The sequence below is a fragment of the Meriones unguiculatus genome, chromosome 4 (assembly GCF_030254825.1).
Source record: "Meriones unguiculatus strain TT.TT164.6M chromosome 4, Bangor_MerUng_6.1, whole genome shotgun sequence".
NCBI lineage: Eukaryota > Metazoa > Chordata > Mammalia > Rodentia > Muridae > Meriones > Meriones unguiculatus.
This window is the reverse complement of record NC_083352.1, coordinates 88,155,354-88,171,280: the sequence shown is the minus strand read 5'-3', so window position 1 is coordinate 88,171,280 and position 15,927 is coordinate 88,155,354. Positions and strand designations below refer to the sequence as shown.

Here is a 15,927-nt window from a genome sequence, read left to right as displayed (position 1 = left end):
TCCTGTCTTGATAAGATGCAACAATGACTTCTGTGTCCCAAGAGAGTTCTGTAGTGGAAGGCCAGACACAGGACCAGCTCCTTCTCACATGGAGGTCCTGCAGTGGCCAAGGAAGCAGGCGTACTCTGTTGGGTGGGCTAAGGGAATAGCTCTAAATGTCTCTACCCTTTTTTCAAGAAGCAACCCTTAATGCATGCCAGGACTGAGAATAATGAATTCAATTCCCTTTTGATTCCTCTTCCTCTGTTGGCACTAGGATGATGACATGCTCTATTGGCCCAAACATGGGGATGGCTGGAAAACCCCAGTCCCAATGGAGGAGGACTCACTGCTGGACACAGACATGCTCATGTCAGAATTCAGCGACACCCTCTTCTCCACACTGTCTTCACACCAACCAGTGGCCTGGCCCAACCCACGGGAAATAGGTAACCTAGTCTCTGTCCTTGGGCAGTAGGCTTCCTTCTCTCTGAGGATTCCTCTAGGCCAGGCTTTCCTTCAGGGCACCTCTGAGCTGCTGTGTTACAATTAGTTAGGTGAGGGAAGGATTACCCAAGCTCTTTATCTGAGAGTCCTGTGCAGCTGCATGGGAGGAGACTGGAATTGGGGCCTTATAGGGGTGGCCATTGTTCTTTTAGTCCCACTGTGAGAAAGTATCAGGCTCTGATCTGAACCTGTCTTATATTTCTGATACTGTTATCTTAGTGTGGGTTGTGTCAGTGCCTAAGCCTCGGCTATTGGATGAGTTCTACTGCACATGACATCCCACCTGGAGGCCTTCATTCTTCTAGTTCCTTAGGAAGAGCTGCAGATGAAAAGTGAGAATAAGGATGGAGGGTTGTGGGGATGTAGAGTGAGGTGGAAGGCTGATGCAACTCATAGCTTCATGGTGATCCTAGCACTGCCTGTCTTTCCTGCCTTCTGAGGGTAGAGAAAACATGTTTATCTAAGAATGGCCACAAACCCCCAAGAATGGAGAGAACCCAGCCAGCTTCTTACAGTTCTTAGAAGATTCTAGAAATGGGTATGGCCACAAGAATATGTTTCAGAACTAAATTTATATATTCCTTCACCTTGTTTGAGTAAAAGAGTTCTCCTTTCTCACTTGTAATTCTTGCAGCACATCTAGGAAATGCAGACATGATTCAGCCAGGCCTGATCCCTTTGCAACCCAACTTGGACTTCATGGACACCTTTGAGCCTTTCCAGGGTGAGAGCAGAGGCTAACATGACCATCCCGTATCAGAACGCTGTACCTTTTGTGGAGAGGATGCTTGGAAATGGGTGTAAATGGAGGGCTTAGAATTTTCCAAAACTGTCAGGTGTGGTGGCATACGCCTGTAATCCCAGCACTCAGGAAGGCTGTTGAATTTTTGTGAGTTGGAGGCCAGCCTGGTATACAAAGTGAGTCCAGGACGGCCAAGGCTACAGAGAGAAACCCTGTCTTGAAAACAAAAAAACAACAACAACAAAAACTTTTTTTCAAAACTGCAAATTATTTTTGTAGTAACTGCAAAGCCTGGGAAAGTTTCCTGGGACATTGGAAGGAAGTTGGCGTTTTCAGAGTGAGTGCTTTCTTCCTGCAGGAGCACCTGCTTTGCTCTGACTGTGAGCAGTTCCTCCTGTAGGCAGCAGAGGGCACTGTGATACAGCCACCTCTATTAAAGTTCCTGCATTTAGGTCAGCCCCTTTAACTCTGCCATTGTTCAGACTTGAAACATTTGGTACTTCAAGTGGTCCAATCAGAGTCTTCTTTCTATAGGAAAAAAGTTATCTTGGGGAAGGGGTTGGGTTCAGGTCCTGTTTGTTTGTCATAATTCTAGAAAATGCTAAGCTCGTGGAGTTCAAAAGATTTCCGTGTTCTTTTTCAGATCTCTTCTCTTCCAGTCGATCCATTTTTGGCTCCATGTTGCCTACTCCTACGTCAGTACCTGCCCCAGATCCTAGCAGCCCACCTTCTCAGGTAGAGGGAGCTGGGGGAGCAGGCATGGCAGGTACAGGGCTGTCATCAACTTTACAACCAGAGCTAGACTAATGCTGTGACCATGAACTTCACAACATGCTGGGGCCATTGCTGGATCCTGTGTTGGATGCACATGGATGTGCAAAGAAATTATGGAACCCGCTTTGAAAGCATCCTTAATTCCTCATAAGATGTGGGAGACTATGCCAACAGAGGTCTTTTCTGCCTAAGGCCCCACGTGAGCTTTGTTCAGCCAGGTCTTTTCAAGACAAGAGTAGTTACAGAGGAATAATATGGATCACTAATAAAAATATGTTGTATATTGTTTTTACTTTTGACTTAGCAATTAATAAAAGGTAATTGCAGGTGTTAGGGCTACAGAGCTGAGTGAGGCATAGTTCTCTGCCTTGGCGGAGCTCTCAGGTTGTTTCTGTATTCAGTTAGTCACCCGGTAACCTGGCACCTTCCCCACTTAGCTCAGATAATCATTTCTTCTGTAGAGACTGAGATCTGCACAGGTGATTCCTCATAGCCTTTCCACTCAGGGAGAGCTAGTCTGACTGGAAGTTGATACTGGAAGCTATCCTGGGGGAACCCCTGAGCAGCTGTGGTTTAGGCTGCTTCTGCTCTGTAACAGAAGATGGCAGGACTGTAGGTAGATCTAGACCAGGCTCTAGAAACCAGATACCCCTAGGGTGCGGTCCAGCTTTGTCTGAGTTCTGTGATACCATTAGTTACTAATTGAAACAAGACCCCCGCTGACACCCAGGGAACACAGATCCATTTCCCCAGCCTAACAGTGTGTTTGGCCTGGGAGATAGCACTTCTGTCCCTTGGTCCTTCAGTCCCCATGTCCACAGTTGGGCTTTGTGTTATGTAGTGCTAAACAGTTAAAGCTAATTATCTAATTGTAGCTTTGTTTCTTCATGTGTCTTCCTCAGGGTAACATCTTGCCAAATACAGCTCTCCCAACTGTAAGCCTGCCCAATAGCCTCATAGCATCTTCTGCAGCCCCCTCCCTGGATCCCACAGATGGGCAGGGTGGTGAACGAACTTCCCAGCCTGTGGACCCTTTCATTCAGCCTGCAGACTTTGGTCCTTCTGAGCCACCACCGAGTGTCCCACAGCCCTTCCTCCCTGTCTTTACCATGACCTTGCTTTCCCCTGGTCCTGCCCCAGCACCTGTCCAAACTGCATTGCCCTTAGTTCCTCCTCCTGCCACTGCTCTGAACCCCCCAACTCCACCAGCTTTCCTACAGCCACAGAAGTTTGCAGGAGTCAGCAAATCAACCCCTGTCATTACCCACACAGCCTCTGCCACCCTTACCAATGATGCTTCTGCTACAACCTTCAGCCAGAACCAGGGCCTTGTTATCACAGCACACCATCCAACCCCCTTATCATCCCCATGTGGTCTGGCATTGTCACCTGTACCCCAGCCAGCAGCTGTGGGACCTCCCCAACCTCATTTAACTTTTATACACCCCAAACCTGTGTCCTTGACTGGAGTAAGATCCAAGCAGCCCCCCAAAATAGTGCCTGCTCCCAAGCCTGAGCCTGTGTCCTTGGTGTTGAAGAATGCCTGCATTGCTCCAGGTAAGTTGGGTTGCGGGAGTAGCTAGCCAGGGTTACCTAGAGAGCAATGTTTTCCTTTCTCATAGGCTGTAAATTCCTGACAACTCCTCCCACTTTAAATAAAACAGTAGTTTGGACAATTCATATGTGCAATTGATCTTTATATTCTGTATGTTTAAAAAAGTCTAGTCTTGATCTGAGTGTGGTGGCACATACCTGTAAACCCAACACTTGAGAAGGTGAGGCAGGAAGGTCTTGAATTTGAGGCCAGTCTGAGTTACAGACTAAGTCCCGGGCCAGACAAGCCTATATAGTGAGACCCTGTTAAACTACAACTGGGCTAGTGAGATGGCTCAGTAGGTAAAGGCACTTGCTGCTAAGTCTGACAGTCTGAGTTTAATCCTCAGGATCCACGTAGTGAAAGGTAAGAATCAATTTCTACAGATTGTCCTCTGACTTCCACACATGTACCATGACATAGTCATACCAGCACACATATACACACTACACAAAAGAAATATTTAAAAACAGGAATAAATATAAAAATAAGAATTAGTCTTGAAAACATGATTTGAGAACTCATGGTCGTAGACCTCTAGGAGCTATAGTATGACTCTTTCAAGTAATAAGTACAAAAATATTTCAGATTCCCTGGGGCCTTGTCTTCCTGCCCTCTTGGTGAGGAGTCACATGTTTCACCAGCAGAGTTTTTATTAGCAACGGCTAGGCCTCCACAGCCTCAGGCCCTCACCTTCACTTCACTTCACTTCATTCCTGCAGCCTCCTTCTCAGGCCAACCACAAAAGGTGATCATGACATCAGCCCCTCTGAAGAGAGAAGGGATTCTGGCATCTACTATGTCCCCATCCAATGTGGTTATTGCCTCTGCTGCCATCACCAGGGTAAGGAGAACTGGTCTAGGCAGGCATCAAGTGTCCTTATCTCCCTTGAGTGGCCTATGTTTGTGTGGCTCTCAGCCAGTGTAGCTGCTCTGCTCTGCATCAGTGGTACATGACCTCTCTCCTGTATCTCCACAGGCCTCTGGGGTCACAGAGTTCCTTAGCCACAGCACAAACAGCCAGCCTACCCCTGTTTCTCGGCTTTTTTCTCCAAGTACAGTGCAAGACTCCCTGGTGAAGGGCGAGCAGGTCCCACCGCATGGGGGTGGTCCCCAGGTCCCTGCTGCAGGCTCCAGTGAGTATTCGCCTGAGTGGGGTAGTTGGGGCTTCATGGAGGAAATAAGCAGCTTGATCTGGGTTAGGAAAGCCATTCACAGGTTCCCATAATCAAGACTGGTCCTAGAGAACCAGTCTTGATTAGTCTGCTCATAGCACAGGCTGGGGAAATGCTTAGTGAGCAGCAGAGTAGCTCTAGCCACACCAGCAGAAAAGGAACAGAGGGTGGCAGGCCTGTCACAGTGGCGGCAGCTAGTACCTTCAGGAAACCACGCTCAGAAGGCTTGGCTTAGAGCTGCCAGTTCCAGCTGCCAGTTTGAGAAAAGGCACTGAAGAGTTCTTGGCAGCAGTCTGGAAAACTTGAGCCTGGGGTTGCTTTGGCATGAAGCCAACAGCAGGCTTAACACAGCATCTTCTAAACTACTGCAAATCTTTGGCCATTTTCACATCTTATAACTGAGAACAGTCAGGACAGTACTGGTTTTTACCTTGACTTGTGGAGCAGAAGGTCAGGGGCTAGGAGTTCTGTGATGTCAGAATTAGGCTGCAGGTAGAACTTGGGTTCCTTCCAGTACCATCCAGGAAGAAAACTGGAAACACTGTACAAAGCTTGTGCAAGCGGTCTGTCACTGTGTTGTACCTTAATCGCTTCTCCTCTTAGCTAAAAGCACAGCTGCACCTGAACGTCTTAGTTGGGAAGACATGACTAAGGAAGGGTTTCCAGCGGGGAGGGATTATACTTGTCCAAGGGCAGGTTTTGAAAGATGCAGACTTGAGACACAAGTCAACTTTCTAAAATTATCCAGGGAACAGAAGCCGGTCTTGCTTGTGGGACTACAAAGCACAACATGTAGAGCAGTGCACTGAGGCCTGGTAATATACAGTAAATGGAAGCATGTGTTTAGCATCGAATGGAATAGGCTGGATAAGTTCTAAAGAGACCTAGGAAATGGCTCCCAAGTGACGCCAGTGAATGGGACAGTAGCCTGTGTGGTTTGCAATACTCTAGGCTGTTCTGTGTGGGTCAAAAGGTAGTAGTACTTTTTATTTAACATTTTCTGAGTGAGAAAAGAGTAAGAAATTATATATATATATATAATTATATACATAATTTAAAGAACAAAAAATAGCAGATGCCAGTGTGTTGAGCACATAAGTTAGGAGCTGTTGCCTTACAAACCTGTAAGGTCCCCTGCTGCCTTGAGGCAATATTTTAGGGGACTGGGTTGGCAGTTTGACCTTTCTTTTGAGCAGCTTGACACCTGGGATGGGGCAGAATCCAGGCATATTCCACATTTAACTTGCCTGGCTCAGGTGTCGCCTTGAAACAGGAACTCCCCTTTGGGATATGGGCAAGGATTTCTCCAGTATTTCTATGGAGTAGCTATAGAAGGTTTTATATGGTCTTCCAAGCCTGAGGAGTTGCTGGGAGTCCCTTTGGTTGATGAAGACTGCTGTGGAGCCGGGGCAGGACAGCCTCACTTTATTTTTCTAGTTCCCTTTTCAAGTGTTTGCCTGTTAAGAGCATTTTCTTCTCAGGTCGTGACTGCCCCAACTCAGGGCATGCCTCTCCATGCCCATCAGAACAAAGTCCCAGTCCTCAGTCTCCCCAGAACAACTGCTCAGGGAAATCTACAGACCCCAAAAATGTGGCTGCATTAAAGGTATGGCTTTGTCTCTTGGGTCTTGATTCCCTTGGTGCGATGGGGAGGGAAGAGAACATTGGGAAAGGAGAGCCACAGATTCACCTCATGTTGCAAGCCCTAGAAACAATAACATCAAATCGACTCCAACCGTTTCCCATTCCACCAACAAGCCCATGAAGATTAGGGCCTGTTCAGACCTCTGGGTGGACCCCCTGGGTCCCGGGTGTGGTACCAGCACTGAATCTTCATGCCATGTTAGTGGTGCATGCAACCTTGGCAACACCAGTTGCAGGGAGGAGGTGGGAGGGCCCTGTCCACTCCCCCTGGCTCCTCTCAGAGTTCTTTCACCATTTGCCTTTCCTATATAGTTTTCTGGCCCTGGCTTGTTATATGCCCTAAGATACTAGTCTTTTTTTAGCTGCTCAGAATTGGGTTAGACAGTAAGGAGGAACAGGTTGCTTGCCTCAGGCTTGACCTATGTCTTGGTGACCAATTGATTCTGCAATAGAACCGGCAGAAGCACATCTCAGCTGAACAGAGAAGGCGTTTCACTATCAGAATGGGCTTTAACACTTTGAACAGTGTGATCTCCAATAATTCCAAGCAGGTAAGTGGCCTTAGAGTGTCAAGGTAGAGTGACAGTGCATCTTGCCCGTGTGTCACTGGCCAGCTAAGTACTGCCACCTCTGAGCCACCTGCCCTTCACAGACCAGCCATGCCATCACACTGCAGAAGACCATGGAGTATATCACCAAGCTACAGCAGGAACGGATGCAGATGCAAGAAGAGGCCCGGAGGCTGCGGGAGGAAATTGAGGAGCTCAACACCACCATCATGTGAGGTTCCATTTGAGTCCTTCACCCCATACACTTCTATGTCACAAAAGCAGAGGGACCCTTTGTGGCCTTTGCTACCAATATTGCAGCCATTTAGCTTCTTGTCCTTCTCCCACAGGCCCCTGCCTGTATACCTGGCTATATCCTTCCTGTGTGGTCTCCCAAGGTCTGCCTCTACTATCCCAAACCATCCCTTGACTACTGTTGTTTCAGCTCCTGCCAACAGCTGCTACCTGCCACAGGAGTCCCCGTCAACTGCCGCCAGTCTGACCACATGAAAGACATGTTTGATGAATATGTGAAAAGCAGGATCCTGCAGAATTGGAAATTCTGGATTGTATCTTTGGGTTTTCCTTGCTCATCCCCTCCCCCGGCAATACACTGAAACGGTAGACAATGCTCTTGGGTACCCCTCGAAGAAAGGTTCTCACACAGCTGTCAGTGGTTCAGGACTGGCAATGCTATTTTCTGTCTCAGAGAAGAGAAGAGAGGCTCTGGGCTGGCCCTAGGGGCTGAAGAGACCACATCCAAGAGTTTTTGCAGGAAGGGGCAGGGAGTCAGATGGCCTGCTTTATTGTTCAGGTCTTGGGCAAACAAAGGCAGCTAAATAACTGCAGAGGTAGCAAATTGAGAAGGAAGGACCCCAACAGCCTGGCAGCCAGCTCATTCCCTCAGTGACAGAGAGGATGAACCTACCTGCTGTGAAAGGTGGAAGCCAGGACCTTCCGGATTACTGAGAGGTCAAAACTCCAGGTGGTGGTGATTGCTGCTGCTGCTGCTTTTGCATCTGTTTTTCTTCTTCTTCCTCTTCTTTCTCCTCCTCCTCCTCCTCCTCCTCCTCCTCCTCCTCCTTCTCCTCCTTCTCCTTTTTTCTCTTCATAAAGATTTGTGAAGTTTTTTTAAGATTTATTTATTTTTATGTGCATTGATGATTTGCCTAAGTGTATATCCATGTGAGGTCGCCTGATCCTCCAGAACTAGAGTTACAGACAGTTGCAAACTGCCATGTGGGTGCTGGGAATTGAACCGGAGTCCTCTGGAAGAGCAGCCAGTGCTCTTAGCCCCTGAGCCATCTCTCCAGCCTTTGTGGAGGTTTTTAATTATAATTTTTTAATTATGCATATATGTGTGTGTTGAGTGCAGATGCGTGCAGAGTCTGAAGAGGGTGTTGGATCTCTTGGAGCTGGAGTGAGTCATAGGCTGTTGTGAGCCTCTTGACACGAGTTCTGGGACCTGAACTTGAGTCCTCTATAAGCACAGTACACACATTCTTAACTGCCAAGCCATATGGTTCTTGTGGGGGTTTTTTTGTTTTTCTTGAGAGAAGGCTCTTTGTTGCCCATGATGGTCTTGACTCCTGAGTTCAAACGATTCTTCTGCCTTAGCCTCCCAAGTAATTATAGTCAAGGTTTGGAACCTGTTCCCTCAGATTTTTCTCTGCCTTAATATCCCCTGGTCTTAAGTGTCATAATAAAGTATATCCCCCCCAGGTGCCAGGACCTGTCTTCTGGCCAAGGCTGCTCTGATCTCAGCTTTCGAGATGGCAGCGTTCCTGTTATGGGATGATTCCTGCCTCCCTGCTCCACAACAGCAGAGCAGGTGGTCAACTTGTGTAACAGGTCACCTGGTCACCTACAGCATAGGACATAGGTCAGTCAGCAGAAAAAAACAGTTATATGGAAAGGAAGGAAGCTTGGTGAGGGAGTGTGTGTGTATGCGCATATATGTGTGTGCGAGCTTGTACTTTAGAAGCCAAGTTTGTTTATATTTTCTTTGATTTTTGAAAAGGCATTCTCAATTGTAAGCTGGTACAGTTGCTTTGTAGTGCAATACTACATAGCCTCTTCCTCATGCTTACCTTTGTATTTATACTTTTATTAATATGAGGATGAAGCTCAAGGCTTCACACATACTATCTACGTAGGTACTCTATTAATGAGCCTGTAGCCTGACTCAGGGTGGCAGGTAGCATGCCTCATTCCCTGATTTGCTTTGCTGTCTTACTTTCTGCCACTAGTGGAAACCTGGTGACACATGGCACGTGTCAGAACTTCTTCAGTAAAATGACACATTTCTTGTTAACAGGCCAGGCTGGGAACTGTAGGCATCAGAATTCAAGAGAAGCATTTATATCCCCGCTGTGCCTATCCTAAGATCCGTTGGGAGCTTTGCAGGAAGGAATGAGCTTGCGGGCTGTGCATAACAAAAGTCAGGCTCCAACTTCAGACAGACACTTTCCCTTTGAGTGTCGCGCTGTTTTTGCTTCTCGTGATCTTGCCAGCCTACATGTCTCCTTTCTTTCCACACAGTTACCTCCTGTATTTGACTGACCTGTGGCCTCATGTTCACCTCTTTGTACTTACCCCTGAAAGAGTCTGAAGAAACTTGTTTTTCTGTCTTCTGCCCACTCAAAAGTCAGTCATAGTGAGAGCAAATAGTTTAATCTCACGGTGAACACACCTTGCCTAGCAATAACTGATCTGTCCCTTCTCTCTGATCAATTTTCTGAAGGCAATCACTTGCCATTTGTGAGGAAAGTCAGCAGGTAAGCCTGGCTTGCCTGATTCTTCCTTTATCTGCATGCCCCTTGGCCCTCTCCAGTGTTCACCTTTTCCTTAACATAAGTCCTACAGTTCAGCATGATCATCAAGCCACTATTTGAATCCTTCAAGGGGATGGTGTCCACCAGCAGCTTGGAGGAGTTTCACCGAACGGCGCTTTCCTGGCTAGACCAGCACTGTTCTTTGCCTGTCCTCAGGCCAAGTGAGTGTGGAATACCAGAAATTGGGACTTCATGCTTGTCCTACAGGGAAAAAGCCCTTCCCCGGGCAGTGCTTAGGAATATTTAGGCCAACCATGTAAGAGGCATAAAGATAACACTGATGGGATCCTAGAACCAGACTCCTGCTAGTCTGATCAAATCTAGCTTAGTTCTTATTTAGTTCTAAAGCTACAACCATATGTAAAAGTTATATAAGTTTAGTATAAAGCAAGTGCAACGCTCGAGCAGTAGGAATGGCCTAGAATTCTTAGGCTACTTGTAGGTCCTGCTAGAATCTACATAAGCAGGATGTGAGACTGAGACCCCATCACTCTTCCCTGCCATTGAGCTCTGGTCATCACTATTGATGCTTGGCAATTACCAAGTAGGATTGCGTGTGTGAAGTTTGCATCTTGTCATTTTGAGTCTTTTGTCCCAGGCTGACTACGGCCTTCTTTGTCTTACAGTGGTACTGAGTACCCTCCGGCAGCTGAGCACGACCACTTCCATCCTGACAGACCCATCCCAGTTGCCAGAGCAGGCATCAGAGGCTGTTACCAGGATTGGCAAGAGATTGGGGGAGTCCTAAGCTTAGTTGGCATGTGGCTGCATAAGATGCCTGGAGATCCCCCATACCCTTCCTGACACACCGCCTCAGGGCTGCCCTTGACTCCAGTGGCCCATTGCACCTGTCAGGATGCTGCGCTCAGGTCTGAAGCAGGCTTGAGGCCTGCCAACAGCAGTATCCCATCTTGGGAACCCTTGTTGTGACCTCTCACTCAGTGACCTCAATCACCAGTCTCCCCTGCATGTGGGGTGGCCCAGACAAAGGGAAACATCAGCTGTTCTAGTCCTGTCCTTCTGGTGGCCTGTTGGGGTCCAGGGTCAGCAAGTGCAAGACAAGGAAACAAAGCCTGTTCCTGCAGGTGGGATCATCCAGGCTCCTTCAGAATTCCTTTCTTGAGACTTTGAGACTTGGTCCCTGTCACATCCTTACCCACTTGTGCTCCTCTGGCAACCCCTGCACGTTTTCTGGCCTCTGGAGCAGCAGTGAAGTCTCTCCATCTCCTGCGAGCCTGGCAGAACCTGACCCTTTGGGCTACTGTTGCAACCTCTGCAGAAAGGAATATACCTCCTGCCTGGTGTATTCTATTGAAGGGGGAAATTTCTGCAAACCCCTGAGCACAAGTGGAAAATAATGGGTGTGGAGCCCAACTGGACAGGATAAAGTCACAAGCAATGCAGAGTTGCTGTTCTGGCTCAGAAACCCCTAAGGCAGTGTCTTGTCTATGTCTTAGTTCTACCTGGCATTGCAGTCACCGTGATGTTCCCAACATTGCCAGGCACTTAGCCTCTAAGGCCCCACAGCTGAGGCCCTTCTGTGCCTGTTATTCACACACTTCTACTCTGCCGTTGTGGAAGAGGCAGATACACTCCCGGGATGGTCTTACCTTGGTTTTAGCATCAGGAAGGTCACACTCCATGATACTGCTGTCATCCTGGTTATCTGAAGTTTAGCTAGAGCTCCAAACCAGGACAGTTCTCAGACCAAAGATATCACCATACTAAAGTCTGTTCCATCTTGTATTAGGACGAAGAAACAAAGTGCGTACAGGCTGGGTGCCAAGGAATTAGCCCTTGAAGCAGCCTCCAGCTAGATGGTGAAGAGCTGTGCTCAGATTTGGACCAGTTGAGTTTGGAGGGTGGCATGTATCTGAAGGTTCAATTGTCCCAATGTGTGTTAGAGTTGGTAGAGACAGGGAAAGTTTTGAGGAAGGGGGCACTTGACCCTCATCCTTCTCTTTGCTGCCTCTGAGATGCTACAGGTGGTGAGGTATTCTCTCCAGCACTCAGGGAGCCCAGTCAAGGGCACCTCCCGGGAAGAATGTGCTTTTTTTTGTCCTGCTGTGACACCTAGAGCAGGCAGCAGGCTTTTTCTTGGACTCTGTCCTCCTGGCCCCTCCTCATTACGCTGCCTGCCCTGAGAGGACCGTGACTAAGGAGCCCAGGATGTCTCCTGAAGTTCTGATCCATTGGGAAGCTCCTGCTGATGCCTAAGGCCTGTTCTGGACTAATTATTTGGAGAACAAAGAAAGGGTAGGAGCTGCTGGCCATGCCACCGTTAATGCTGTGAGCTCCTAACCAGTTGTTTGCTCCATTGTCTACTTTCTCTCCTGTATAGGAATATCTTGGTAGCCCTCCTCAGCCGTCTCCAAAAAACACGTTTACAGGTTGAGGGATGAACACAAGGCATTTATTTAGGCTGGACCTTGGCATTTCCACCGGGCACCCCTTCTTTTCCCAAGGACAAGGTGAAGGTGAAACTATTCTTTGGAAGGTGAAGGCCACTGTGGTAAGAAGGAAAAACTAAACTGCTGCTCTGAGGGCCTCAAGAAGCCCAGCCCTTCCTCCTCCCATGCCACGTGACACAGGCCACACCATGGCCATGTAGGACTCCTAGTTCTCTCTGCCCTTTTTGGGAGTAACCTCTCTTTAAAAACTCTGTGGGGTATAAGATTGGCCTTTTGCTTCTCTGGCCTACCTCTCCCCTTTTGCTGATTTAATTTCATCCTGTTTCTTCAGATCTTTAAAGCTGTTATTAGTTTGTGTGAAACTGGGGGTGGGGAGAGAGAGAGGCGAGAGAGAAGTATGTGTCTGTATGTCTCCCGGTGGACTTTATTAAGTGCATGTTTTTTTGTTTTGGGTTGTTTTTTGTTTTTGTTTTTGTTTTTTGAGAGTGACTCCCTTTTCCTTTCTCTTGGTGCTCACTTTTGCCGTGGCTGTGAGGCCACAATGCTTTAAAATCTCCAGGAATGATTATTTTCTGCCTTGGAGATTTTATTTTGAAATCTTGCCTAATGAACCTGCCCAATCAGAGGGTCCTGGCCTTGTTTGTGTCCTGGACACCAAGGTCAGCATTTGGGAATAGACTCTGCTGGAGGTCTCCACTGGGCACTGACCACACTGTTCGGCTGGGGTTTGTTTACAGTTATTTTCACTCCCATTCCTGTCCCCACTCACATAGAAGAAACTTCAAAATGTTGGCATTTTGGAGAATAACAATATCAGCCTAAAAGGATGTACCACAAAGCTACCTGGGAAATCTGCAAGTTTTTCAGTGAAATCTTAACGAGTCATCAGCGCATGTCCTGCCTGTTCTTTCACTATGAGTGGGCACCAACAAGGCAGGGCAGCTCTGGCTAAAGGGCTTCCTCAAAGTTAACGGAAGGTTTCACAGCAGCTGTCACCCTCAGGAGAGGCTAGCTGTGCTCCAGTGGTTTTGCCCAGCCAAGGGACGCACTGCAGCTGCAGTACTTGGTGTTGACACACTGGGTTTTGTAGAAGAGGCTGGAAGTTGTCAGCCAGCACGAATTCTCATGTGACCCAACCATGAACCCTGGATCTTGTCTGTGTGCTGTCATCTCCTATGCTCCCATACCCCCATATGTACTCTAGAGATCTGTCCTCTAGGGTGCTTTAAGAGTGACATCCACCTAGATTCTTAGAGGATGTGCCACCATTTCCTGGTAGAGTGCAGTGGTAGGCCCGCCTGGTGCCACCTGCCACTGCACTGCCTCTCTCGTGTGTCCTGGATACTGTGGCTTGCCTGCTAAATCACCTGGCCTCAGGGCTCAGCTCCTTTCACCTGCCGGCTCTTCTCTTCCTTCTACACTGTCAGAAATCCCCTTCTGTCTGCCCTAGTCTGGGTCCTCTGTCCCACTACCTGAGGCCTCCTAAGAGAGCCTGGGTCTATTTGGGCCTCTCCCCTTTTCTCTCTCCCTAGGTAGCAGTGCACAGTTGAAGCCCACCATTGTGTGTGGAACTTGGTTTTTCAATGTCATTGTGTGGTCCTGTTGGGAAGGTATGTGGACAGTGATATGGAACAGTCACTTAGAATGCCAGTGTTGCAGAGACGTACAACTCTGGACTCAGTCCTTTGATGCCTTACAGTGTTTCAGAGGACCTACACTGGGACTGTGTGTGTGTAAAAGGAAAGGGGTAGTTAGGTTACAGTGAAAGAGCATGAAGGTTCAACGCAGGTGTGAAATATGTCTCTTTAGCACACACCTTGGCTAGGATCTACTTAACAGGTTTTGTGATCTTAAGGCCCATGGACAGCTGTTGGGAGACACCGGTAGTGTGGGAAGAGCTTCAGGAAACAGCCCGCACCCCTGTGCCTCTTCAAATGTGGGCGAGAACAGGTCAGCTGCCGCTCTTTCTGAAGAACGGGCCTCCCTGTTCACTAGATAGGACTGTGCTTGTCTGCTTGTTAGAGCTTGCAAGATTCAACCTTCCGGAAAGAAAAGGGAACTTTCCACAGTGAATGTTAGCATGTGTGTGCACGCGCACTTGCTCAAGCCTGTGTGTGTGTGCGTGCATGTGTGTTTACTTGGTGGGATTTTATTTTTGTAAAATTCCTTTCTAGTTATTTAGTAGAATTCACCTACATCTCCCTGCCAAACCCTGGGCATAGTGAATTTGGAATTCCTTTGGGATTCCTGAACAGGATCTGGCTTTCTTGAGAGCTGAGATTGTGGAAGGACAGGAGACACTGATTATACATTTCCTAGTTTACATCCTGCAGGTTAAAAGGTCTCATGGCCACAGCGAGGCTGTGTCCCTCATGGGGGAGTCTAGTACCCTCGTACCCCTCCCCAGGCACCTTGTCACCTGAATCTTCACCCCATGAAGGGAAAGCAGGCTTGTTTGCTTGCTCTGTAGCGCCCCAGCTGAAACCGCATGTTCTCCTTCAAGTTCTTCAAGTTTCAGCTTCTGTGCACGGGCTGTCTGTTGTGTGCTTTGGTGATGGTATAGGGCTCCTTGAAGGAGGCAGCTCCACTGGGGTAGGTTGGGTTTCATTTACACCAGAGATCCCTGGGGCTGCTTACCTGAGCCTGGTCCTCTTGACACCCTGCTGTTGACAAGCACATTTCCACCAGCTGTACCCAACACTACAATGCATTTTTAAAACTATATTTGCATCTGAGACAATAAAAAAACATATTTTTTTGGAAAAGGTTGTTCTGTGTGTTCGTCAGTGCTGTTGGTTGGGCACTGGGAGGGGTGAAGTAAAGAGATCAGAGCTGTGTGATGTTCTGGCTGGCTGGTTCCCTGCAACCTAAGGCTCAGCCAGGAATGTAGGTATATGGAGTAGGTGGGCAGTAAGATTCTGGTGGCATGTCCAGGAATCTGATGGTCCTAGAAGCCTGCCTGCAGAGAAAACTGCTAACAAACACTGGACATGGTGAGTAGAGCTCTGTACCCATAATGTGCATTACTGTCAGCATGGCCTATGATGGCCCAACAACTTTAAGAAGGTTCCAAGCTACAGTAACAACTGAGGGCACAGTGGACTCCCTTGCTAACTATAGATCCAGTGTCCTAGATAGAATGCATAGAAGATTTGTTTGTTCAGTGCATAGAAGATTCTGATTATCTCTGTTTAAATTGGAAAATCACTTTTCTTCCACACCATCTTCCCATGTTGCTCACCTCACCCTGACTCCCAGCACCAGGACAGAGTGACCAATGAGAGCCAGCCTCTCTGGGGAACAGCTGGCTCTTTTCATGAGGTAACAGCCTAGATCCAACATCGGATGGACTGGAGAGCCAGCAGCAACAGTTAAAGCACCCAAGATTGGAGCAGAATGAGGAATGTGGTCAGTGGCCCCAAGGAGTCCATTTCCTAGGTGTATAGTAAGCTCCTGCTGTGGTCAGACTTTAGGCTGTAAAAGTGATGTATATGCCTCCGAACAATTCTCAAGTGTGTGCTGTGCTTATTCCTGTTGTACAGAGGGAGATCAAGGCTTCATGGGTCTGAGAAGACGAAAGGTCAGCTTATAAATAAATGGCCTACTTGCCCACAAAGGTGCCAAGCCCAGATCTGGAACATCACCCTTGATAATCTCGCCCTCAGAGTACCAGACTCGTCAGGTTTGCCTTTTCAGTTCCAAGTCTTCACTCTTCCCAA

General features: G+C 48.0%; 1 protein-coding gene across 1 annotated transcript in view; it reads left to right on the top strand.

Annotated features, from left to right (window-relative positions):
• Mlxip (MLX interacting protein) overlaps nucleotides 1-14,973 on the top strand; it is a 62,359-nt gene extending 47,386 nt beyond the window's left edge. The window contains exons 6-17 of the mRNA XM_021631373.2: nucleotides 257-428; nucleotides 1,121-1,210; nucleotides 1,872-1,963; nucleotides 2,905-3,559; nucleotides 4,319-4,440; nucleotides 4,576-4,732; nucleotides 6,253-6,377; nucleotides 6,868-6,966; nucleotides 7,068-7,195; nucleotides 7,409-7,532; nucleotides 9,829-9,958; nucleotides 10,424-14,973. Of these exons, the coding sequence (XP_021487048.1) occupies nucleotides 257-428; nucleotides 1,121-1,210; nucleotides 1,872-1,963; nucleotides 2,905-3,559; nucleotides 4,319-4,440; nucleotides 4,576-4,732; nucleotides 6,253-6,377; nucleotides 6,868-6,966; nucleotides 7,068-7,195; nucleotides 7,409-7,532; nucleotides 9,829-9,958; nucleotides 10,424-10,545 (2,016 nt within the window). The 3' untranslated portion in view covers nucleotides 10,546-14,973. The remainder of the gene's footprint in view (nucleotides 1-256; nucleotides 429-1,120; nucleotides 1,211-1,871; nucleotides 1,964-2,904; nucleotides 3,560-4,318; nucleotides 4,441-4,575; nucleotides 4,733-6,252; nucleotides 6,378-6,867; nucleotides 6,967-7,067; nucleotides 7,196-7,408; nucleotides 7,533-9,828; nucleotides 9,959-10,423) is intronic.
• Nucleotides 14,974-15,927: the final 954 nt, after the last annotated feature.